This window comes from Corvus cornix, chromosome 4 (genome assembly GCF_000738735.6).
Source record: "Corvus cornix cornix isolate S_Up_H32 chromosome 4, ASM73873v5, whole genome shotgun sequence".
Lineage (NCBI taxonomy): Eukaryota > Metazoa > Chordata > Aves > Passeriformes > Corvidae > Corvus > Corvus cornix.
The window spans coordinates 63,960,996-63,986,420 of record NC_046334.1 but is presented as its reverse complement, the minus strand read 5'-3'; the positions used below and the strand labels follow the sequence as shown (position 1 = coordinate 63,986,420).

At 39.8% G+C, this 25,425-nt stretch overlaps 2 protein-coding genes and 1 long non-coding RNA gene across 13 annotated transcripts in view; 2 read left to right on the top strand and 1 right to left on the bottom strand.

Moving 5' to 3' along the window:
• The window catches only part of MSANTD1 (Myb/SANT DNA binding domain containing 1), a 46,637-nt gene extending 43,692 nt beyond the window's left edge, over nucleotides 1–2,945 (top strand). For all 7 annotated transcript variants that reach the window (XM_019287424.2, XM_019287428.3, XM_019287425.3 and 4 more), the window contains one exon: nucleotides 212–2,945. In XM_019287424.2, coding sequence (XP_019142969.1) covers nucleotides 212–452 — 241 coding nt within the window. In that variant the 3' untranslated portion in view covers nucleotides 453–2,945. The remainder of the gene's footprint in view (nucleotides 1–211) is intronic.
• A 7,941-nt stretch (nucleotides 2,946–10,886) lies between these two features.
• On the bottom strand, nucleotides 10,887–13,564 carry LOC109144973. Its single transcript, XR_002046073.3, has 2 exons — nucleotides 13,317–13,564; nucleotides 10,887–12,687 (listed from the first exon to the last, which is right to left on the bottom strand). It is a non-coding gene; the product is annotated as an uncharacterized LOC109144973 (long non-coding RNA).
• Nucleotides 13,565–13,790: 226 nt separating this feature from the next.
• The window catches only part of RGS12 (regulator of G protein signaling 12), an 86,639-nt gene continuing 75,004 nt past the window's right edge, over nucleotides 13,791–25,425 (top strand). For 3 of the 5 annotated variants that reach the window (XM_039550548.1, XM_039550549.1, XM_039550547.1), the window contains exons 1-2: nucleotides 13,791–13,932; nucleotides 19,487–21,433. In XM_039550548.1, coding sequence (XP_039406482.1) covers nucleotides 19,577–21,433 — 1,857 coding nt within the window. In that variant the 5' untranslated portion in view covers nucleotides 13,791–13,932; nucleotides 19,487–19,576. The remainder of the gene's footprint in view (nucleotides 13,933–19,486; nucleotides 21,434–25,425) is intronic. The other 2 variants (XM_039550546.1, XM_039550550.1) reach the window with 1 other exon arrangement.

Sequence of the window (25,425 nt, the reverse complement as noted above, 5' to 3'; positions counted from 1 at the left end):
CTTCTTTATTTTTTATTTACAATCTGTAACACTGTGCAATAATACATTAAATACTTACGTTTTGGCACAAACTTGAGAGGGAATTTATTGGAGAACACAGGGCTTTAAAAATATGACTAGGTTGTAGCTTGCCCAAGAATATGCTATAGAATTTTGGGTCCTTTTTTTATAAATATGAGTTTAATTTTTAACATTAATATTCACATTTCAGAGCTGAAGAAAGACCAGTTAAGAAAAGAAAAATGCAAAACTGCAGTTTCCAAAAGAAGAAGCTAAAATTAATGGAAGCCATGTTGGAAGAACAAAAGAAGTTGAGTAGAGCTATGGAAGAAACCTGTAGAGAAGTGCGCAGGATTCTGGATCAGCAGAACATCATTCAAGTTCAAAGCTTACAATTACAGGAGAGAATGATGAATCTACTGGAGAAAATGATCTCCAAGTCTAATGTGTAGGTTCCTTTGTGAATGCCTCTGAGATTACTATTGCTATTATAGATAACCATTTATTGCACACCATATGTGTGTCTGTTGCCATATTCCCAGGTTTTCCATGGAAATCCAAACCCTAGTGTAATCCTAGTTCAGCAAAGAAAACAGATAATGCAGGGCGAGAGCTATCCAGTATGATAAAATTAGTGCAATATATGCCTAAGTTGAGTTATTTTTATACAGAAAGGTTAAGGGATAAATAGCTCGGGGAACTGAAGTACTATGTATGCCTACGTCAGGTATTGTTTTGCAAACAGTGGTGTTGCATTTGCTTCACATCAAGGACTGCAGCTTAATCTGTTTTAGGAGAATGAAATAGTGCATTTCTAAACATGGTTATTGCACCTTGACTTTGCTGATGATTAAACCCTGTTTTGAAACATCTGCCTGATTGTATAAGTGACCTATGGTTCTTGTGAAGAGCTAGTTGGGACCATGAGATACATAATTTTAAACTCCATGCCTGATATGAATAGTACTCTAAATTATAACGGTAAAACTAGTCTATTCAAATACATTTTTTGATATAAAAAGAACCCCCCCCCCAAACCACCTTACTATATACTGAATACTAAAATGTATAGAAGATACTTGAAGTTGCTTTTGATATTAAACGTCTAATTTTTTTTCTTTATTAACTGGAATCTGTTGACTTAACAACCAACCAGCAATGAAAACTTTCATTTATTCTCTATCACAAAAGTATTGTACTGTGTGTATATACATATATATAATGTCTATCAAATGAAATAAAGAAAAAGAAGAAACTTACTGGTTATTGCTGGGCAGATAGTATGCTTTGGGACAGCAGAGGATACTGGGAATGATAACCGCAGTGAGAGGTTCACAGTTACTAATTGCAGTGTAAAGATCCGCTGGGCTGATGCCCAGAATGTAGAACTGGAAGTCACGGCGAACACTGAGCAGCTCCCCAGCAGTATTTGCTGGGGGCACGGCTCTGGGGGAGCAGTTTATGTTTGATGGGGCTCTGTCAGGCAGATGGACAGGGATGCACCACACGAGGGAGCCGCAGGCACAGAGGATTTTTACCCAGGGAGCTGAGACGAAGCACCAGCACGCGTTTGGCTCCTCCATGAAACATGCCATTGAAATAATCTTTCACTTAAATTCGAAAATTGGCCAGCAGAATTTCCTATATGCCGTTTCCTTTTGTGTTCTCCTTAAAAAACGTATTTCTGCCGGTTTTACTGTACAGGCAAGAGCAAAGGTTGAATTCCAGTATAGAAACTATAAAATTAGTACAAGAAACTCAGGCCATTTTCCATTCTCGCTATTGAACAATGTCCCCTCTTGAAACTTTGTCTTTGAAGGTGTTTGCATTCTCCTATATTATTTAATGTGTTGTTGCCTATGCAAAGGTGAGCTAATATATTTTAAAACCCAGACATAACAAATCAATCTCTAATTATGCTTGCTGAACAGGATAAAGGTTATACTCACCAAGCAAATTAATAATATGTGGAAATATTTCTTAGAAGATCCTGCAGGTATGAAGATTAATAATTATTAAATACATAAATGTGGCCCGTTCCTACAGAGTTTAATAAATGAAAACAGGATAAGGCAAATGTAGTAGGAGACTGAACTTGGAGAAAATGGTGGCTGCTGAAATAGAAGTGAAGTAACTTTCCCTCACCCCTTCTTTACTACGGTGATTGCATGATTGGAAAAATGTCAAGTATCTGATTCTGCAAAGATAGTTTTATGCATTTCAAATGTAGGTCTGTCACAGATTCAGGTAAGCTACATGTTCCATGCTTCCTGACACTTTAACTTGCTTACAGCAAGATATGAAGAAACTTGCCCCTGACTCCACAGGAATTAATAGTATTTACTATCTACTTAAATAATAGAGCAATTAAATCCAATTAATGAGCAATAACAATGGCAGCACAGCTGAACTTTGTACTGTTGAGTAGGTAGCCCCTCTCCTTTCATGTTATTACAGCTCCAAATCTGTAGGAACACAAGAATGGAGAAAACGTTCTTATTCCTTGTCTGCTACCACAAGGAACCATGTCATACATGCCCTTTTGTAAATGTGTGGACCTGTATCTTAAAATCAGTTAGGTGTTTTGTCCTCAGAATTATATGAAGATCTGCATTACAGACAGTAATATAAGATTTATATTACAGTTTATAAGATTGCCTCTAGGATTATTCCTGATTAATTTATACCAACTTCTGCTTGTATCAACATTGATTTTGCTGCTTTATGTAGCATTTACTCTTGAGAGCCAGAGGTTGTGTTCCATACAACTCTTCTGATGGATAATACTCTTTTATAAGGTAGGATTTTGATGACTGTTCTGCTAATTTTGCTCTTTTGAGTTCATCTATTTTAAAGGGGAGTGACCAGAATGATACAAGCATTCGAGATGAGACTCTGAACATTGTCTTACATAACTGCATTAAAAGAAATGATGTTTTCTGGTAGTTGTAAGATTTTTTTTTCTGTATAAAATGTCACTATTAGTAGTTTCATTTAGAAGTTCAATTTTACATCATCATCTCTTTAACAAAAGGCTTTATTCCCATCCTTGCAGATTACCTGTGTTCTAGCCCTGTTTTTGCCTAGAGAGTGAACACAGCAAAGCTGTAGACAAGTATTACTAGTTTCATGTATGACAGAATTTTTCTAATGCTTTTTGACAACAGGTTGAAAATTCCCTACCTACCCATAGTTTCTTTTTGCTCTTGTTTCTTTTGTTCCTGTAAAGACTGAACATTAACTTAAAAAAATAGGTTGAATGTTTTTTGTGGGGATTTCTTTTGGTTAAGGTACTCACAGCTTTTTCATGTGTATGTGACAGTTAGCTGCAGGTACAGATATTTGAATGTTTGTGATATTTAGACAAATTATAACTTGAAAGACCTGCCTAGAATTAAAATTCTTGGTAGGATTCCTGGCTTTGCAAAACAGAGACACTGCTTCTGTGTCTGTATGAGTACGGAGTATAATAAGTATTCAAGGGGACCACGTGAGGGGTTACCCAAGTTTATAATTTTAACTAGGACATTAAAGGCACTCCCTCATGGCTTCTAGAAGTGTGATCAACAAAGAAACTGCAGCATAGGAAAATCAATTTCTTATTTTTCAGGCAGTAATGGGGTCAACTCAGTTTGATATCACTTTCAGCAAATGAAGTGGTTGTACTACATATATACACACAGATGGTGCAAATGGAAAAATTAAATAGAGGAGGAAATACACTGCCTGAAGGCAGGTGACTTTGTAAGTGATGGAAAAATAAAGGAAAAGGAACCTGAGGAGGCAGATGAGAAAAGGAGATATTGAGAAACATGCAAGTAATTGAGAAGCAGATTTTGATGGAAGATGGGGAAAAATATGTTGGGCAAAGGGGCAATGTAAATGCCTCCAAAAAAATCCCAGTAATGACAGGGATGAGAGAACACAACACTTTAGAAAGTGAAAATGAAAGAAAAAGCATAAAGCTGAAGGAGAAAGAGTATGAAAAGCTAACACTAGTGAAATTCTGTGTATTTTGAATAGACAGATAACTTAAGTTACAGTGTAGAGCAAGGGGTGACATTTTTTTCTCACCAGAGGAAAATACATCTCTGAACAAATATTTAGAAGCAAGGACATTTTTCACATAGGAGAGAAGTTAAGTAATTTGTAGGGGTATCCTGCTGTAATTAAACAACATTTCCTTATGCTGGTATTAACAATTTGCTGGGTAAAAATATTTGTAAATTTTTTTTTTTTTTTACTCCTTGACTTCAAATTGGAGAAGCATTTTAAGACTTCAGTTTAATTCAGGCCCTGCCAAGTTTAACAGTCATCCACCAAACCAGGAGATATATTTATGGATGGGGAATGTCTTTTATCATATTCTCCATAAACTGCTCTCTCTTGCAAAGAACAAAACCAGAACAAAAACATGTATACAGGATTTTAATATTTTTTCCAGACTTAGCCTGCCCAGTCTGGTGTAGGCAAATGGTTTACAACTCTGTAGACTTACCTTAAGTTGACAGCCTGGTTCTGTGAATAGTCTCTTGTTCTAAAGTCAATGGGACTACTCAAATGAATAAATATATTGAAATCTTTATGTGTATGTTTGCAAGATCAGTTCCTATGCTGATAATGTAATGTGAAAGACAAATTTAAAAAAGAAATTTAGGAGCATTTGGTGGTGTTATGTCAGCAAGTAAATACTAACCATCTGGTCTCTAGATTGCTAATCTATTTCCCCTGATTTTATGGTAGCATGCTTCCTGTGTCTGCAAGCTTGAGACTACATCATTAAACTTTTGTGTTGATCTTTTTAGTGTTTAACAGAAACATTTGAAATACTTTGCCATTTTGGATGTGAAATTTTCTTCCTATGCATAATTTTTCTGGCTGGAAATTTTTCATTCTGCTACAGCTTATTTTAAGGTGTCTCTTGAACCACATTCGTAATAAGGATGAATTATTTCAGATATGTTCTTTAAAAAACAGACCAGTCATCCACAGTGAGTGACATCCAGTTATCTAGGGCTGACTAATTACTACCTGTAATTAGGCTGTAAGATCTCAGTCTGATCCTAGTATCACATAGTACGAGGTTGGAAGGGACCCTGGTCCAGCCTTTCTTGGCTTTCTTTGCTGCAGCAGCCGCACCCTGGTCACTCATACTGAGCTTGTTGTCTACCAGCTCCCTTGCCACAGAGCTGCTCCCCAGCCAGATAGATCCCAACCTGTGCTGCACTCCTGGACTGTATTTTCCCCAGGTGCAAATTCTTGTCCTTGTGGAACTTCACAAAGTCCTTGTCAGCCCACTCTTCCAGCCTATCCAGGTCTTCCTGCAGGGTGGTTCTCCCTTCCAAAGGGTCCACTTTCCCCCTCAGCTTGGTATTATCAACAAACTTCATCAGGATACACTTGATCCCATCCTCCAGATCACTTATGAAGAAAATAAACAGACATGGGCCCAATATCAATCCCTGGGGGACCCCACTTGTCACAGGCTGCCAGTTTGAAAAGGAGCTATTTACCACCATCCTCTGGCTGTGTCTGGGCAGCCAGTTCCCCATCCACTGCATGGACCACTTGTCTAGATCCTAATGCATTCCTAGTGCATCCATTTCTTTAGGAGGAGGCTCTGGGAAAACATATCAAAAGCCTTGAGTCAACATCCATTGCTAACCCTACATCAACTGAGCAGGTCATTGTGTTGTCAGAAGGTGATCACGTTTCTCAAGCATGACTTGCCTTTGGTGAATCTCTGCTGGCTTTTCCCAATCATGTGCTTCATTTGACTTGTGATAGCCCCCAAGAGAATTTGTTCCCCAACTTTCCCAGGGAGTGGAGTAAAACTGACAGGCCTGTAATTTCCTGGATCATCCTTTAAGCCCTCTTGTTGATGGGGTGACATTAGCCTTCTTCCAGTCTTCTGGGATGTCCTCTGATCTCCACAACTTCTTCAGGATTATGGAGAGCATCCTTGGAATGACATCAGCCAGCTCTCTTAAAACCCTTGGGCGTGTAACATCAGGACCCATCAATTCGTAGGGGTCAGGCTCCTGTAACAGTTCACAGATCAGCTCTTTTTTCACTGACAATGTTTGTCTGTGTTTTTATAAACCTGGGTTTTTGATCCCAGGACCTGTAGCCCAACAGTACTGGTGAAGACAGAGGTGAAGAGTGTGGTGAGAATCTCCACCTTTACAGCATTGTGGGTGATTAATTCACCTCTGCTGCTTAACGGTGGGCCAGTATTTCCTTCTGCTTGTTGTTTATGTACCCGAAGAACCCTTTCTTGTCTTTTTTGACCTTTCTGGCCAATTTCAATTTGAGCTGAGCTTTTGCTTTTCTAACTGCATCTGCACACCCTGGCAACGCCCTTGTAGTTCTCAATGGGTTTTCCATCTCTGATACGCTTCTCTTTTGGTTTTGAGCAGACTCAGAAGCTCACATTTAAGCCCAGAGTTTCTTATTCCACCTACTTTCCTTATCTTTAAAGGGCATGAACTGGTTCTGTGCTTTCAGGAGAGTGTCCTTGAAAAACTGACAGCACTCACAAGTTCCTTCATCTTCCATGGAAGCTTCCCAGGGAATCTATCCCAACTGAATTTGGAGCGAGCTAACATTCTTGATTGTATGTTGTTACCTTAGGGGTAAATTCTGGATTGCTATGCATCGCAAGGAAAAAAATGAATTGGTGCATACCATTAAAGGTATAAAATTTCCAACAGATTTAAATGTTGAGAAGCACTTATCACAGCTTGAGGAAGGCTTGTTTCACTAAAGGAAGCTAGAGAATATCAATTTTCTATGAACTGCAAAGTAAACATATTTAGAAAATTAATTAAAACTACTTTAAAAACTCTCCATGATCCTCATTCTTCTCCCTAGAGGTTTAAATATAATTTATCTTTAATTCAATATAATCAGATCAAATGCAATCTCTTTCATGAACGCCTAAAACCTTGCCTGCATGAACTTAAGTTAACTATAATGCCTATGCTTCCTTTAAACTTACATGAATAAGGTTTTATGTCTTTCCTTTTCATTTAACTTGGAACTTCACTAAATGAAGATTAAATACCCCAGTGATAAATCTTTAACAAAACTAACTGTCCACATAGGGTTTACATCTACAGATCATCTATTCAAGGAGTTAAGCATATTTTAGATCTAGTTCACATTGGTTAACATAAACTAAAAAATGAGACTGAATTTCACCAGTTAAAATGGCATACTACAGATTATACCAGAAATTATGCACTTGGTTTGTGTCTCCTTGCTGCCAAGAAGTTCTTGTGATTTGGTTTGTGCATTCTCATGAGAATAATCTGTGGCCTTATTTTAAGAAGCTGGTTAAAAATGCTATACTGTACATGGAAGAACTTTACTCTTAAGCAGACTTTGCTTCTGTAAGATTATCTGTATGTGTTCATTCATGCAATGAACTCCATGCAACATCCCACATGCATCATGGTTTGCTTGCAGAAGGATACCAGCATCTTCAGCTGACAGCCCTGTGCTGAAACACCAGGAACAGCAGGGTGCCTGGTGAAAGTTTGAACTGCCTCAACACTGCTGCAGTGTTCATCAGCACTAGAAAAAAATTACTCTCTGATAATTCTTATAGGCAGCCATCAGTCTCCAGGTACAACTGTGCCTCTGAGTCTCTTAGCTGGAGACACAGCAAAATCTTGTGATTTTGTCTTGCCCACTCCAAATGAAAAGGAAGTGCATTTGATGTGTAAGGTATGTGGCTGAAGTACACTATCAAGAAAAATATACCTTATGAAAGAAATCATAGGCTAATTTTCTATTTCAGATGAAATTAGGATGTTATGCTAGGCAATAACTTGGAGGATGCCAGTTATCAAGGAAAGAATGTAAGAATGCTTATGGAAGACCAGCCATAATCACCAGGACTTCAGCAGGAACTGCCTGGATCACCTGACTCATGCAAGTCACCACAGATGTTGTATCCTTAAAAAGGTGAAAGAGGAAGTAGGCTGCCACATGTTCAAATAAATAATCCATCAACATTCAACTTTTACCATGGCACTGAAATTTTAGTAGGAGGCAAGACCTTAACCTAGTTCTGAGAGAAACTTAAGAAGCAATGGTGAAGGTACTGAGAAGAATTCCACACATGCTGTCAAGGCCAAAATGACTCTTAATAAATGAACTTCTACTTCAGAAGGTCATTTAGAATAACTGCAAGTCTAGTCTTAGATGAAACCAAAGTTTTGGTGGAGCACAAAAAAAATAATCCTCTTTTATGTAAGTATATCTCAGTGCATTTTGTATGAGTTTTAATTGATGAAGTTATACTAATAATCATGATGGTTTTTATCTGGAATGAGCAAGTCTCTTCTAACTTTAAAAGTCATTCAGAATCTAGTAATGAGGTGGGAAGATGAAGTCAGTCTGAGCTAAAGCAGATTTGAGAGCTAGGGAAGAATCCTGTCATTCTGTGTTATGAGGAATGGGCGCTGTTTGTACTGAAAGCACCTTTGCTAAGGTGGACCTAAGTGTCACTGCAGTCATGCCATGCCTTGTCAGCTGAACTTCAGGAGAACAGATTACCACAAGCAGAGCTGTGTCTCTGGCTGGTATCGTAAAGACAGACTGAACTTGGTCCAAAAGGACTTTCTGTCTTCTCCAAAGTTTGGAGGTAAAAAGCTTGGATGCAGAAATGGAAAAATGCTTGGACTTGACTTTGTCACATACCAACTGGAGCAAGGTGAAATGTGTTCTCTGATTCCTGGGTTAACTGCTGAGAGTAGAGCATCCCTCCTCCTCACTTTAATGCTGCCTAGTTTGTCCTGGAGCCAGGGTCTTTTATCAAGGGAATTATGTTAAATAGGAATATGCAAAGTCAATTTCTCTATCTATTACTCATGTCACCTCTTCTGTGCCTCAGGCTCTTATTTTCACTCAGTTTCTTTTCATGGAATTGTATGTGAATATGGAGAACTCTCAGCATGTTTTTCCTGAGGTTTAGGGATATGAGGGGCATTTTCAGACTGACATTTGTACCTCATCACTTAGGACATGTGCTTAGTGATAACTCAGCCAGCAGATTCCTGATGTGTCACCCTTGTACGGTGTGTGAACCTGTGAGCCACACTGGAAATGACTTCAAAGAGGAAAAGAGAGGGACATAGGAACAGAACACTGGAAGATATAATGAATGATCCTAATTTAGCTTGCTGTTTAGATTCACGGATAGTTGGCTTGCTCTGTGAGTATTGCAAAATAAGACAATAATGACGTTTTTGGCATGGTACTTGAAGGCACAAGGAATACCTCCCTGAGATATCCCTTTCCCTTACAGCACCAAAAATACATAGTACTTCTTCAGAACATGTAAATTCAGCTGCTAGATGATACACATTTTTAAGCCCAATGGGACGCTCTACTTAAATGAGCCCAGTGGGACAAGAGACACAGCTTCAATGGAGCCACAAAGCCAGACCAGGTAAATTAGTCAGGCAATTTTGAATTAGAAAATTAAAGCTTCAAGGCTTAAAGATCAAATAAACAAACAAAACCAACAATCCCTTTAGAGAAAAAAAAAAAAAAAGGGAAAGAAATACACTAGAAATTTTTTTCATTTTGGTGTATGTGTTTTAACAATTAGAAGGTGTCCATGATATGATACGAAATAAATTTACACTCATTTAGGCTCAGCAAGGCATTTATCAGGAACTGAGGAAACTTTGCCCACAAGAAGTAGTGGGTGGAGGTTTCTGTGCTTCCACTGATACAAGTAAGGCCAAACTCAGGTTGTGATACTCAAAATTCCTGAGTTTCCAGTTCTTGACAGAAGTGTATTAAGTATGCTTGTGTCCTTGAAGTAGATGTTTTAGCAGAGGTTTTGGTTCTATATATTGGGGTTGTTCATCAGCACTGAAGTTTTAACATGACATAAGCTTCAACAACATGTAGCCATAGTTAAGGAAAGAAAAATTGACACCAATGAACAATAATTTGTGCTTTTAGCTTTTGATTACAAAAATTTCTTAATTTGAATGGAATTTGGGAAAATAAATACCGCACATTCTATTGTAGGGGAATTAATTTTCTTAGGATATTAAATAATTATATTGATATTGTGGTGCTTTCCAAAGGCACAGTCAGGACCATGACCTGGTTGTGTCTGTTTTCATACACCAAAAATGTTCCAGACAGTTTACCATCTGACCCTTCAATTTTGCAAGTGGCAGCATTCACATATTTAAGTGCACAAAAGAACCTTTCAACACAAAAACTATATAACTAAATGTTTAAATGTCATAGTAGGTAAGGACACAATTACAAAGCCAAGTAGATGCACAAGGATCAATCCTTTTAACCCTAAATAGGATTTGGGAGGATATGTCCTCTACTGGTCAGTCAAGATTTAACAGGATCAGTATCCACCCTCCTTTATATCTACTACTTCACAGCTCCTTGTAAGGGATTTTTGTACATCTGCATGCGAAGGTGGGAAACACCATCATCCAAACCAAAATGCATTTATACAAAAATATTTTCTTCCATTTCCCACTGCCAAGACTGTCTCACACCAGGTAGAAAACTATGTTCAAAATAAAGAGAAAAGCATTTCTAGATATTAGATGAACTAGTAAACCAAGGTAGATCCTGATGGCTGTGTGTTCATACTGTCCTCAAAAAAACATGATCTTTGCTGACCCTTTGAACTGGATGGTTAACAGAAGGCAGACAAGCTCTCGGAATTAAAAAATAAGTCCTATAATGATGATTTTGCTCCCAACTACTTATTAACTGGCCAACACAAGCTAACTACAATGTATATGATACATAATCTTCCTTGCTGTTCAGAACAAAGTCAAGCTGGGAAAGCTGGAATCATGTTTGTAAAGTGAACAAGCATTCGATACTGACAATCATGTACAATTTTATTATTTTAAACAGGTTGAAAACATTAAATGATAAAAGTAGTATTTATGTGAGGATTTTTCTGTATGTCTAAAAACCTTTTTGGAACAACCAACACTTCCATTTCTTTAACTAAGGTAATTAAACAATGGCAATTAAAACCACAGACTTTGCATCAGATGCTGGACTATGTTTATTTTCTGACTTCTCATCTGGTGTTTGTGACAGCAATAATCACACTCCATTAAAGGATACATTGTAAACCTCTCCAGATGAAACCTGACAAGCTGTTTTGTGACAGCCACCCTCGGTGTGATTGAGATGTCTGCATGCCCAACATTAAGCTACTTAGGCTTATAAACCAAAGCTTTTCCACCCCAAAGCCACAAATCCTTATCACTTTGTTTCACACTCTTTCTTCCTTTATTGTCTCCAACAGTAGTGAAAACAGTAAGTTACAGCTGAGACCTTGTGTGGATTTTTGAGGGGCCATTAATCACCTTGCTCCAGATTATAACATGAAGTCTTAATCACCATTTCTGAAAGCACTGAAGCAAAGCACTAAATTCATTCTGGACAAGTTGGATTTTTCTGACTGCAAGTAGAGTGTGTGAGCACACCTGTTGGCATGTCAGTCTTCACTTCTTCGTTCCTGAGTGTTACTGACATAGGAAATTCTGCTGTAGTACAAAATAGCCTTCTGTGAAGCCAGACTAATTACATGCTCCTGTGCTATTACAAAAGTGCAAGCAATTCTGTTGGTTATCACAAATACAACAGGTTCAGTATATTTGGAAGGGGTAATCTGACACTGCCATGGAATAATTAGTTTATAGTTAGCAGATGCTGATGGCACTTTTTAGCATCTGTCCTCTTTGAAACAAAATAAAGCATAATTTCTCTGTATTAACTCCATAAAGACGCAGTGGAGGACCTGCAGATACCTCTGTGGGACGCTTGAAATTCCACTTTACTTGTCACTTTCCAAGAGATTTTCTTCAGTTACAGCTGTTTACAAGGTCAGACTGAAATATGTGGTTGATCAATTTTCCATTCTGTAGGCAAGGAGGTTGTGCAAGTCAGTGCTAGACCCGTTTGGGTAACACAGCAACAGAAGTAGTGGCAAAAGACAAAGTCTTGACAACCTTATGTGGAAGCTGGAAATAATTGGGCTATTAAGGGATGGCAGCCCAAACCAACACCTTTGATTTGTGGAATGCAATTCTTTGCCTGTGACACCTTCCCAGTCAAAAGGATACAGAATTATAGCTTGTCTGGGCAAATTTAAATCTCTAGAGTATTTTTAAAAATTCTGTACCTCACCTGAAAGAATCAACTGTGGGGTTTAAAATCAACCCCTCAATTTTCTTCCTTATGTTTTGAATTTTTATCCTTCTTAAGGAATTAATAATTACTTTTATAGGACACAGGATAGCTAAAGAATTTCGGAAGTCTTACACTGATCTGCCATGACATCTTCTGTGAGGATGAGAAAAAGATATAAATGCTTATTTTATTTGGTTATTTTTCCTTTCAGAAGCTTTTCCCATAAAACTGGATGAAAGAGATAGCAAAACTAGGATCTATGTCAATTGGAAATGTCTTAGATTGGAAGAAATCTCCTTGGGAGGGATTGACAAAGAAAAAACCAGGAGAATGAGAAGGTGAAGTCCAGAGTACAGGAGCAGGATCCTCTGTTTTTCCAAAGAGCTTTTTCCTTTGCCCTGTGTTTGTGTTTTTCCTGAAGATGCTGGTATACTGTAAGCATTTCAGCTCAGGAAGGAGTTATTAAGAAACGATTTCCTAGATTGGATAACAATTAGACAAATTACTGAAATTAAACCATTAAGCCACAGTATTACAATTTGTAAGTTATCTTATGGACATAACAGCGAGTTGGGGGATAGATATCCCGCTCTGGAGACTGGGAAAAAAAACCAACAAAAACTCAGAAAAAGGTAAGAATTCTCCTTCACCTCGTTCTGGTACGTTCAGTGTTGGTTTTCCCATACACAGAGAAATGAAATGAAATACCCTACATACAAAGGATTTCAACACGTACATGTTAACAACTAAAGATCCCATTCTTCTGCTAAGATCACATAAATCTTAGAGATTTGGTTAATTCTTCCCTTTTTCTAACTCATATTCCTTACAAATTTCTTAACTGCTGTTAACCTTTTCCCCCCCTCTTCCTATTTCTCGTATTTTAAATAAGGGCTACCAGTTGCCCTTTTGAAGGGAAGAGCTGTCTCCGGTGTACTTTTAGCACTTTCTGTCTGTGCCCTGCTCCATCCCGGCGGCAAAACTCCCCCTCCGCACACACGCTTTGCCCTTTAGGTGCTTAATTACTACCAAGTGCCTCACCTACCTTCTCAGCCTCCCCGGATAAAAGGCAGTGCCACCCTGCTCCCTCCCTCTTGTACCTTTACCTTGCCCGGTCTGTCTCACTTTATTCCCAGGCTTCAAAGGCGCGGCACACCTGTCTAAGGCACCTCCGAACGCCTCCCTGAGCCACCTGCGCTCCCGAGCCGCGGGCTGTCAGTCCCTCCCCTCACACCGTCCGGGTGGGGCCGGGCTCCGCTCTGTTTCCCCGGCTCCGCGGGGCCGGACGCGCCGTGCCTGCGGTGCGAGGCCGAGCCCGGGCCCCGCTCCCAGCCCGGGGCCGCTCCCAGCCCCGTTCGAACGGCCGCCGCCAACCCGCGCCTGCGCACTGCCCGCCCCGCCGGAGCCCAGGGCGAGGCGAGGCGGCTCGGGGAGACCTGCGAACTACGCGCCCCGTCGTGCCCCGCGCGGCCCGCTCCCCACGGCCGGAGCGAGCTGGCCGCTCGCAGGGCACGCCGGGAGCTGTAGTCCTTCGGCGCGGGGTATTGTCTCTCCCCTTTCTCTGTCCGGGAACCCGACCGCCACCCCGCCGGGCGAGCGCGGTGACTGACAGCGCCGGGCAGCCAGTGGCCGCAGGGCCGTGCGGCCGAGCCCGGCGCGTCTCCCCGGTGACCGGGGCAGCCGCTGCCTCGGCGGAGTAGCCGGGAGTCCCGGGGGACAGAGGTGAGTGGGTCCGAGCGGGGCAGCGCCCACCGCAGCCCGCCCGGCTCTCCCATCCCCCTCGCCGCCGAGCGCCCGGCCCGGGACCCCGCTGGGATGCGGCGGGAGGAGCGCGGACGGCAGATGGACGGCGGGAGGAGGGCCGAGGGGGGAGGGGAGGGAGGGGGCAGACGGGAGCCCCTGACCGCCCCTGTGGGCCCCCCTCGGGCTGCGGCGCTGCCCGCGACCCCCGGCGCGCAGCGCCGAGGGGGCGGCGGGTCCGCCCGCCGGGGGGTCGCGGGCGTTCCGTGCCCTCCTGTCTTTTACCGCTTGATTTTTCAAATCGTCCCTGCGGGCTCAGGTGCCGCTTCTCCCCTCCCCGCAGCTCCACCCCCCGGGAAGCGGCTGCCCCGGGAGCCGGGCAGTTAATGGGTAACCCCGCGGGGCGCTGCTCCTGGGGCGGACGCACCGCCCGCTCCGCCGCCCCCGGGTCGCCCCCGGTCCCCGCGGGATGTCCCCGCACCCGCCGAGGGCAGTGCCGGGAGCCTGCCCGGGAGCGGGGCAGCGGTAGCTCGGCTGCGAGAGTGGCTGAACAGAGATGCAGCGAGCCCGCCGTGCCCGTCCTGCTGCCCCGGCAAAGCGCCCCGAGCCCTCCCGGCTGTCCCTGAGCCCATCCCGCCTGGGTGTCGCTGCTGCCGCCCCAAGTGCCGCCCTTCTGTGCGGCGTCCCAACAGTTCTGGAGCGAATGTGCAAGTAAAGAAGGGGGGGGAAGTGCCTAACTGCCAACAAAGCCTTTCCACCTTCTTAAATACAGCAAATAAATTAGTCTGAATGTAGACGCATGACTAGAAAACTTAGCTTTAGAAAACTTTGTCCTTACTCGCATGAGTCTTGTCAGACAAAACAGCAAGAGTCCTGTTTGTGTTCCTTACACTTCGTACACTGTCTTCATTGGAAGAAGACTTTTTATTAACAACGACTTTTTAGCCTGCTGTTACTAATTACAGTCGGTATTTTTTGAATGATCACACTAGGTGCCCCTAAAGGAAACATAATGATCTGTCTTGCCAATTGTGAAATGCTGATGAGATTTTCTTATTAAGACATTGTCCTGCCCAAGTTCTCAAACAACTGGTAGCTGTCTTCTACAGGTTGTGCTGTTACATTTCTTGTGTAACTTGTCTATTAACGTGTACCACATTTGAATAGTTAGTGGAATTCAAATGTTATAACTTCATTTGAGCTTTGTAGGGACTTGGCATCAGTTCTGCCTCAACAACTGGCATCCATGCTGAAAAGTCTTCTGCATTACTGTAAGACCTGTGTGAGGAATGAGGGAACCGTCTCTCTTTCTTCTATGCACTTCCACTTTGCATACTTTATTCTCTTACAGTCCCAGTATTGAAAAACAAAATGAAGCCAGACAGAATGAAACCAGACAGTTCTCTGCTGTCTCTCTCCACATTAACATGGATCCTGTAGTGCCAAGTACCAGCTCATTTCCAGAGGCTTTTTGGAAGGTAGTGGTGGTCAGTCATGTACTCCTGAACTTCACTGGCTCCCTCGCTGCCCTCTGTAACTGCTAAGTTACAGTTTAACATAGACTATAGCAGGAGTGTGCCTCCTGTTTCAGTTCTTTTTGTTGCTATGAGATAACAAGAGCAGAAGCAGGAAACAAACCACCTCTCTCCCTTGAAAGTAAGCAAATACATGTTATTTTCTTTGGAGTAGAGGGTTTGAAAATGACATGAAAAGCTAGCATGGATATGTAAAGACATTGCATACAGAAATGCAGTGTTTGTGGGATACAGTACAATTCAACCATAACTAGTATTTTTGGTGGTTTAGACCCCACAAATAATTGATTCAAATGGTAGACCAGAATGTTTGCTGGCAGAAAACTTGAATGTTTTGCTCTGTTTTGCAGTTCTGTGTCAAAGCTGATGTGTATGGGCAAATTATGTTGTTTCCTATACTTGAACAACTTTTAATGTGTATATATTAGTGTTTTTGCCTGAAATGTTCTGTGAAATATTTTGTAGTTATAAAGCTACAAAGCTTTATATCAATATAAGTGAAATTATGTTTTTGTTTCACTGGATATGCTACACATTTGGTAATTTATTTCAGGAAAAGGATATTCAGACATGATTACGTTGGGACTGTGTAAGTTTGTGCCCCTTCTGTGTCATGTCTCTTTAGATCCAGGCTTCAAATCTGCAAGGAAATTAGAAGAAAAGTTAGCAATTAGATAACTTGATAATTTAGTTTTGGACTAGTCTTTTAACAGTTTGACAGTCAACTAATCTCTGCTTGTGAGAAACACTGTTTTCATATTTTTTCCATTTCCATGCCATTGTTGCAGTAAAACATAGTTGGATGCCGAGCGTTCTTGCAGAAGAGATACATTTGTCCTTTGTCTTGAAGTTTCCTAGATAAATTTAGTGAACTGTTGTTTGACATGGGTGTAATTAGCATAAAAATTGCACAGTAATGTTCAGGTACTGAGGGAGGGAAGAGGTGACTTTTTTAGTGAAGTAATACAGTTTTTCTTTGGTTGGTATTTTTTTGTTTGTTTTGGGTTTTTTAGTGTATAGACACATTAATTGCAAAAACCCTTTAATGTTGAATTATTTCCTAACTTTACACCTACAAATGTTTACAATATATTGTAACAGCTGAAAGCCTTCACACCTCTGGAAATCATTATTAGAGAAAAGTAACATGTTAGCGGCCTGTGGGTTTTTTTTATAATTGTCCGGGTTTTGAATGATGTTTCATTATCAGTGGTTATCATCTAAAATAAATGCTTGATGTGTAAGGGTCATAGGTTAGGAAGGCAAGTAGGTAAATTGACTTGTGAATAGAGCTAAAAAGAAACCTCTCTTAGCAAATGTGGAATTGTGAGGTAAGACAGCATTGGGATTTGCCTCTTCTATAGATTAGAGAGATAGCTGGAAAAAAATCTGTTTTTCTTACCAGCCACTTCAATATTACAATATTGAATCTCAATTTTTTTAGTAACAACTGCTTTTTTATTATATTTTTAAAATGAGATTATTCATCATCTCCTACTCTCAATTGTTTCCTTTCCTCTTGCAAGCTAGTAGCACAGTTTTAGGTGCCAGATAGTACAAGGCTTTATAATATGACCAGGTTAACAGCAGCATTTTGGAGGGTACTGGGGGTCACATTAGGCTATTCTCCAGACAGCTGAGAACAGAAATATTTACTATAAGGCAAGTTAAAAGATGTATATATTCATGCTTATAGGTAGCAGGTTTTTATGTACTGTTGGGCATTTGTTGGTTCAAATTTTTTTTGTTAGAGAACTATATCTTGAAATATTTAAAGATTATTCTCAAAAAATACCAGACCTAATTAGAGATAGCTGAATGCACAGTGACCTCTTGGTTCCCAAGTTTAGCTCCATCAGGAAAGGGTCAAACTACGTTGAAGATATGAGACTGGATGCAAGTTGATGGGGGTTTTTTACAGCAATGTAAGAGTTAAGTGTGGTTAAATGTTTGCAAAGCACTTCCTATATTATGATTTCCATTCAAAGGTTAAGTGTGAAGTTTCATTGCTTCTTAAAGCCAAGTTGTTTTTTTTTTTTTTTCCTCAAATTATAGGAAAACTATCGTTAATGAAGCTGGATAATTGCTATATTAAAACAATTTGCAAAAACCATATTACACTGAATAGTCACAGCTGCACCATGGAGACATAAAAACCTGATGTCCCTTTGTTCAAAAAAATAAAAACTAAACCCCAAAAAGTAAAGCCAACTGGATGTCTTCTGGCATCTTGAAATCTGTCCTATTTTGGGTTTGGAAGGGTCCTGTGGGAATTACATCCTGCAGTTGTGTATTTAGCAGAATATTTGAGAAACAGCAGTAGTTTCTTAAATTTGGTAATCGAAGAGCTTGTATGTAGTTAAGATTATCATCCTAAATTGTATTTGAGTTTTGGTTTGGTTTTTAATTGGTAAAACTTTTGAAGTAATTGCCTTGTTTGTTCTAACCCAGGCAGAAATACTGTGAAAGTAGTGTGCTGTGGATTTAATCACATTCTGAGTGTGGTTTTTTTTGTTATTTCTGTAGCTGAGAGCAATGTCAGTAGGATTTCTTGGTCATTTTTCTTCCATGCGAGTAGTGGGTGGGACGCCACTAGTTTAGCACTTTAGATATGATAAAGAAATGTGTTGTCTCTGTGTGTATGTATATTTATGTTTATGGGAATGTATTTATCTAAAATGTTGCCTGCATTTTCCCCATCTATGCAAGATACTTGGTTTCAAGTACCTTACACACTTCAAGTATGTTACAGTGTGACTGAATTAAAGATAAGCCTGTGGACTAACTCAGAGTAATTATTGTCAGATTAGTTCTCACTTGCTCAGATGGAGTTTATTGCAATTTTTTGTAGCTGCAGTCCCATGGTTATTTCTGTCAGTCATCCTCCAGACATACGGAAGGGAGGGTTCATATCGTGCAAGAAGGGGATAGTTGCAAAAGTTGAAAAAGTTGTAATTTCTTTTATTTGTGTGAGCCATTTTCATGCATTTTAACCTGCTTAGTGGGGGAAACCTCTTTAAAACAATGGAATTTGCCTGAGTATATTTAGAACAAGACATCCAGACTACAGTGCTGACACCAAAATGCAGTGAAATATTCTATTTCTTGCTGTTCATATAAAGCTGTTATACGTTAATTGTAAAGTCATGGCTAGATTAATACTGGCAGCATGTGTCTTTTTCACTCCTTTTTTTTTTAAATTTTTAAGATAAACTAAAACACATGGATGTTGGAAGGATGGTCTGAAATGCATTTTTACAGTGTTTTCTATCTGACAAATTGTTTTGAGTAGATTAATTGATGGGTGTAACAGTTAATCTGATCTTGGATCCCTTTGGTCTGATACATGACTGAATGCCCATTTGTCATTGCATATGTAAGTGAAATGTATGTAAGGAAGTTGGAGATACTTATTTTAAGCTGCTTTTACAGTCAGTGGAGAGATACAGGCAACTGTAGGGGTAATTAATCTATTTTACATGATACATGTGGTACCTGTTTCTGTACACTGAGTGTAAAGGGGGTGAAGTGTAGCTGAGTAGATGGGCACAAGCTCTCATTTTTATTTTGCTGGGAAAGGATGGATGAGCTTAATTAAAGATTTTCTCTGTGCTGTGAAATGGAGTGGTGCATTTTACAATGGTGCAGTATGCCAAAAGGTAACTGAATAGTAGGTAATGTGGGGGAGTTGGGGAAAACATAACATGCTTAGTATAAAAAACACTGTACATCAAAAGACTTGGATTCTGTTCTTTGCCATTTTGTCACGTTGTTATTTTAGAGAGACACTTTATTTGCATTTGTAACTCCTTTCTTATCAGTAAAATTAAGACTGTGGTACCTGTTCTTTTCAAACTGTTTCCTGTGTTTCGTTAATTCTCTGGCAATAGCTTGTGGTAGAGTTCACTAGCAATTTTTCTGAACAGTAAAGGGAATACTGGGTACTAAAAAGACTGAAATACAATGAGAATTATAATGTCTTTTTTTCTTTCTTTCTTTAGAGCTTCATCAGATGAAGGAGTGATACTCTTGAAACATGACAAAAAACTGGACTAAATAAAAATTTTCCTGTTTTAGGAAAAAAATCCAAAATGTATAGACCAGGAGAAACGGTCAAACGTCGACTCAACATGCACGCTCCTCCACGGATAAGAAGCGTGGAAGTTGCTCGAGGAAGAGCAGGTTATGGGTTTACCCTTTCTGGACAAGCTCCTTGTGTTCTCAGTTGTGTGATGAAAGGAAGCCCTGCAGATTACGTTGGACTTAAAGCAGGAGATCAGATATTTGCGGTTAATGAAATCAATGTGAAAAAAGCCTCCCATGAAGATGTAGTGAAACTTATAGGGAAATGTTCTGGAGTCCTGCACATGGTCATTGCTGAAGGGATGAGTCATATAGATTCATGTTCAAGTGATGAAGAGGTTGGTTTTTATGATGGGAAGGGGTGGCTGAAACCCAAACCTGACTCTAAAGCTCTGGGTATAAACAGAGCAGAGAAAGTTGTTGAAGAAATGCAGTCTGGTGGCATTTTCAACATGATCTTTGAGAATCCTGCTCTTTGTGCTGGTAACTCAGATAATTCTGCACCAAAACAAAGATCATTTTCAGTTTCTGCTGCTATTAAATCTGAAACTGGCAATGAAAGTGTAAGCAATCCAAACCTACTGTCAAAGGAAGAAATAGCCAAAGTTCTGAATGATGATTCAGTTTTTAGAATTGGACTGGAGAGTGCGGAAGACTTTGGATTAGATGCAAGCATTTTGAACGTTGCCATGATTGTGGGTTACTTAGGCTCCATTGAACTTCCTTCAACAACCTCGAATCTGGAAACTGAGAGTTTGCAGGCCATTCGTGGGTGCATGAGACGTCTGCGGGCAGAGCAAAAAATCCATTCCCTGGTGATGATGAAGATAATGCATGACTGTATTCAGCTCTGCAGTGACAAATCAGGTGTTGTGGCAGAATATCCTGCAGAGAAACTGGCATTCAGTGCTGTTTGCCCGGATGATAGAAGATTCTTTGGACTAGTTACAATGCAGACAAATGATGATGCAAGCTTGGCGCAGGAAGATGAAGGGGTCCTGAGGACATCTTGCCATGTTTTTATGGTGGATCCTGAATTATTTCATCATAAAGTTCACCAGGGTATAGCAAGGCGTTTTGGACTGGAATGTACAGCGGATCCAGATACAAATGGCTGTCTGGAGTTTCCAACATCATCTCTACCTGTCCTGCAGTTTATTTCTGTCCTGTACAGGGATATGGGGGAATTGATCGAGGGAATGCGTGTGAGGGCTTTCCTTGATGGTGATGCAGATGCTCATCAGAATAATAGTACAAGCAGTAACAGTGATAGCGGAATTGGAAATTTCAACCAAGAAGAAAAGAATAATAGAGTTCTGGTGGTTGATTTGGGGACCAATCCAAGTAAACATATTCCTAGCAGCATATGGGAAAATCCAGTAGGAAGGGGACAAAATCAGCCTGCTTCCCATTGGAATGGCTTCTGTCATGAGCAAGAGGGAAACATCCCTTTAGAAGTAATTCAGAATGATAAGTCCCAAAATGTAAGCAAACATTTGAGCCCTTCTGCTCGTATTGAAGTTCCATTGGTTTCCTCCCGAAATTCAGTACCCCCATCAAAGAAAAACGCTGCAGGCATGGGCAATCAGAGGTGGTTGCCTGTGCATGTGTTACAAGAGTGGCAGCATGGAAATGCCAGTGACCAGGAGTCGTACACTGACTCTACAGACGGCTGGTCGAGTGTTAACTGTGGGACCCTTCCCCCTCCAATGAGCAAGATTCCAGCTGACAGGTACAGAGTCGATGGCAGCTTTGGTCAGCCGCAACTAAAATCTCACAAAAGTGAATGGTCCAAGAAAATGTTCTGCATTCAGAACAAATTTGGCCCTCCGCACAGTATCAGGAAATCTAAAGAAGATAAAAAGGTAAGAATATGTTGGTATTGGTTCTTAACAGCATCAAAAAACCCCACACCCAAACCTATCTGCCTATGGTACTTTTACACAGTAATATTTGCATATTAAAATTTAAACATGTATTATATAATTACAGAATTTCAGATGAAGAAAATAATATGTTTCTCTCTTGTTTGCAGAGGCACTGCATATTCCTCTTTGAGTGCAGCTCTGGAATTGTACTTCTGGTGGAAGTATTGTCTGTTAGGCCTTTCTCACTTTTCTTCTTGTCTCTTCATTGTTTCCAAATGTTGCAGTGGCACTGAAATGAAAAGGAGGCATGACATTTTAGCAACTTCAGTTTCTTCTGACCTTCAGCTGCAAAAGAATGGAAACAGTCTGCATCTTTAGTCTGGTTCCTTTTTGTAGAAGGCTGGCTTGCAAATGTTATTTTAGTGATATCTATTTTTATAGAGACATGGTATAATAATTAGTCAAAAACCTGGATTATACACTTTTCACGGAATAAGACTGTTTTATTACAAAACTTCACTCCAGTGAACCTCTCAATACAAGGTGTGTTAAAAACTGACATCAAAACCTAGTTGTTAGTGGTAGGTCACAAATCTAACATTCTGCCAGTAAGCCTGTAATTCAAATTTTATTCCAAATTACTGTTCTATCTACTTGTTTTGTCTACTATTAGACAAAGTGAGGAGACTTAAAAAACAAAAAAAGGTGTGGGAGGAGTATTCAGCGTGATTACATACCCTTTGTGACACACACATTTTGCTGTTGAGGGAACTAATCTCAGGGGAGTCTGTTGTTGATAACTGGAATTCTAGTAAAGTGGAGCCATTGTTCTGATACTAAAAGAATCAGTAGCAGTTTTGTATCTGAAATGTTTGCTGACTCCAGGGAAAGACAGAATCTTATACTCCAAATTAGTCTTCAGGAAGCTTTGTCATTCCATGCTTATATTAGTGTTCACCTTACCAGTACTCTAGTGTATATATTAAATATACTAGTTTGTTTTTTTTTTATTTTCAACACAAAAAGAGTACAGAATACTGTTTGTGAAAATTTTGTGTATTGCTTATATGATTGTTTCAGATGTCCATCATGCTATCCAAATCTGTTTTGAAAAACTGTGGTTTTTTTCTCACCTGATTAAAAATATACAACCCCTGCTCAAGTGGACGACAGTAGAGGTTCATTAGTTGTTTCATACTGTTAGAAACTAAATCTTTGCAGTGCTGTGACAATCAGTCACAGACATTTTGGGGATTAGGCTGTGGAACTTCAGAACATTTTGGGTTTTGTGTGGAAAGAGAAATTATTTTTTATTGCTTTTCCTGCACTGTAAAGCAAACACCTTTTGCATACGTTCTACTGTATGCTTTTTGTGCTGAAAATAAAATAAACTAGTATGTATAATAGTTACACATTAGTGTATTGTTAAGGTGAACACTGCTACAGGCAGCAATGTTTTCCAGGCCTGCAATAAAATTAAATGTCAAATGTTCTTAAATACAAGGTGATTCACACTTTCAAAAACCAGACAGAAGTTAGCCAAACAGAAACACTAAATTTGTGAACATATCTCACCCAAACCACCTAAGAATTGATTCTATCTACTGCCCTGAAGTCTGTGTGCTTCATGATCTCTTTGCTGATGGACCAAGGAAAAGGCCTCTTTATATGCCGCACTTGGTGCAGGTACATGATGGATGTTGGTCCCAAGTGCTCATTAGAAGCTGAACCAACTGCATTGGATGCTGCTGAAATTCTTTAGGGGTCTCTGTAATAAGTTTGTGTCTGCAGTGTCATCCATGATAGTAATATGGATTAGATTTTTTTAAGAAACACTTATTTCATGGAAGTCAAGATTATAATAATTAAGTTCTCATAGAAAATTTTACACTTCAAGATGAAAGATGCTCCATGTGTGGGTAAAGAGTAATAATATTTCACCTACTATATCACTCACATCAGCATAAACCAACACTAAGTATCTCAGTCTTCCCTTTTAAGTCTATTTGATAATAAAATAGGCATTCTGTTCTTTGATTACTGACAAATTTGTTTGCAAGACACATTTAAAATGTTCCTACATGGCTTTAGCATTTAATCTCTTCATTGAGGCTACAGAACCTCTTTCGCATTTTAATTTCATTTTTCAGTATTATTGAAGGCTGTTGAAACTGATGAGAAAAGCTCATAAAGGTTATTTGGAGTAATTCACAGAGATGAAATTGTACAATATTCTCATCTTAAATCTGTAATGAAGATAGGGGATGTCATTACTGATGAACATAGCTCTATACTTCTTCAGGTGCTGCAGAAATAGGGAAGATTTGTATTTGCATTTTAGAGCACTAGTTTGTTTTCATAAGAGAGAAATTCAGACTTTCTTTTTACTTTGTGTGTAGGGAAGAGGTAAAACTGCCCATTACAAACCATTATTCAGGTGCGTTAGATCTGTGTTCTAGAAAATTACACATCCTCAGCTTCCTGTGACCTTTGTAAGTGGTAAGGACTTATTTTACCCAGCTTGCTCAGACCCATTCCAGTCATGGAATAAAGTGAATAAAGTTGCCACATGGGATTACATTCATATTTTTACAACTTGGTGGCTCAGTCTAAGTCTTCATTTGGCAGAACAGTCCTTAAATTGCTTTTAATTGAGGTAGGTTTTTGTCTTTTACATCAATACTGAAGATAAAACCTCCTATGAGTGGGAATGTAGAAGCCACTAGAGGGAGAAAAGATTATCAAAGCTAGAGGTTCTTGTGGTGGACTCTGTACTTCTATGTTAAACACTGTCTTCCTTGGAATTTTCGTTACACATGAGTTCCTGGATGCAATTCTGCTCTAGCAGAGCTGCTGTGCAGATAAACAGTGATGATCACAGCGTGTAATTCTAAAAAATATGCTGTACTGTACAATGCTAGTGGGGGGTAAGATGGGCATAAACTACTTCCAGATTTTATAGCTGCACTTACAAAACATTTGCAAATTGCACAGCACGCAAGAGCAGATGTGAGAAAGTGTTAGTGAACATAACTATTTAAAATTGCACTTTCCGAACTAGCCTGGGAAGTGCTTCTTGTGAGTCTGGCATTTCAGACTTCAGGTCACAAGCAAGTTAACACATTTTTTGAGCTTTTTTTCCCTTTAGTGATGATGTTTTCAGCTCACAGACTAGAATTGTGATAATTGGCAAATTCACTTTTAAAATACTAATTTTCTTTATGATGCTGTAAGGCATTTTAAAATTCAGTGTAAGTGTAAATAGTTGAAAATAGTTAAAAATGCCTCATTTTGTTGTTAGTGGATAGCATGAGGTTTTTTGTTTTCTTTAAAATTTTGTAATCATTAATTATCCCCAAATTACTGAACACATACTTTGACAATTGCTGTATGTATATGTTTTTTTTTAAACCTTTTAAAATGGTTTCTGTGCATGGTAAGAGGAGAACTAAATCAGGGGAATTTTTGTTCTAGTCCACCTCTTTTGGCTGAGACTTACTAGAAGATATCTCTGGCCCTGTGCACCCCTCAAATTATTTCCTGAACCTCACCTTTCTGGAGTTTCTTAAAAGTGTCACGTGAACAGATTTCTATTGAAGCACCTAATGAGCATTTTTTGGTGGTATCCATGTCTTCCGTAGGTCTTAGATGAAAACAAGTAGTGAGAGGCCTGATGATGTTGCTGAAATGTACTGAAAAGTCATGGAAGGCAAGGTACCTTTCAATTTGAGATCAACTAAGGAGGATTTCTGGTGACAAGAAGCTTCTAAATTGCTCTAAGATTGATGCTGGATGGAGGTGTGTGCTCTCCTGAGGTCTGTGAGACTAACATGAAGGGCCTGATTATGGTTTCTGTGGGAATGGAATAATTCCTGCTTTTTTGTTTATAATTCCAGTTGCGCTATCCTGCCTTTGCTGTTGCATTGCTCTTTCCACCTTCTTTAGCATCCCTCTAAGTTCCAGTCACTTATCTACTCACTCTTGTGCAT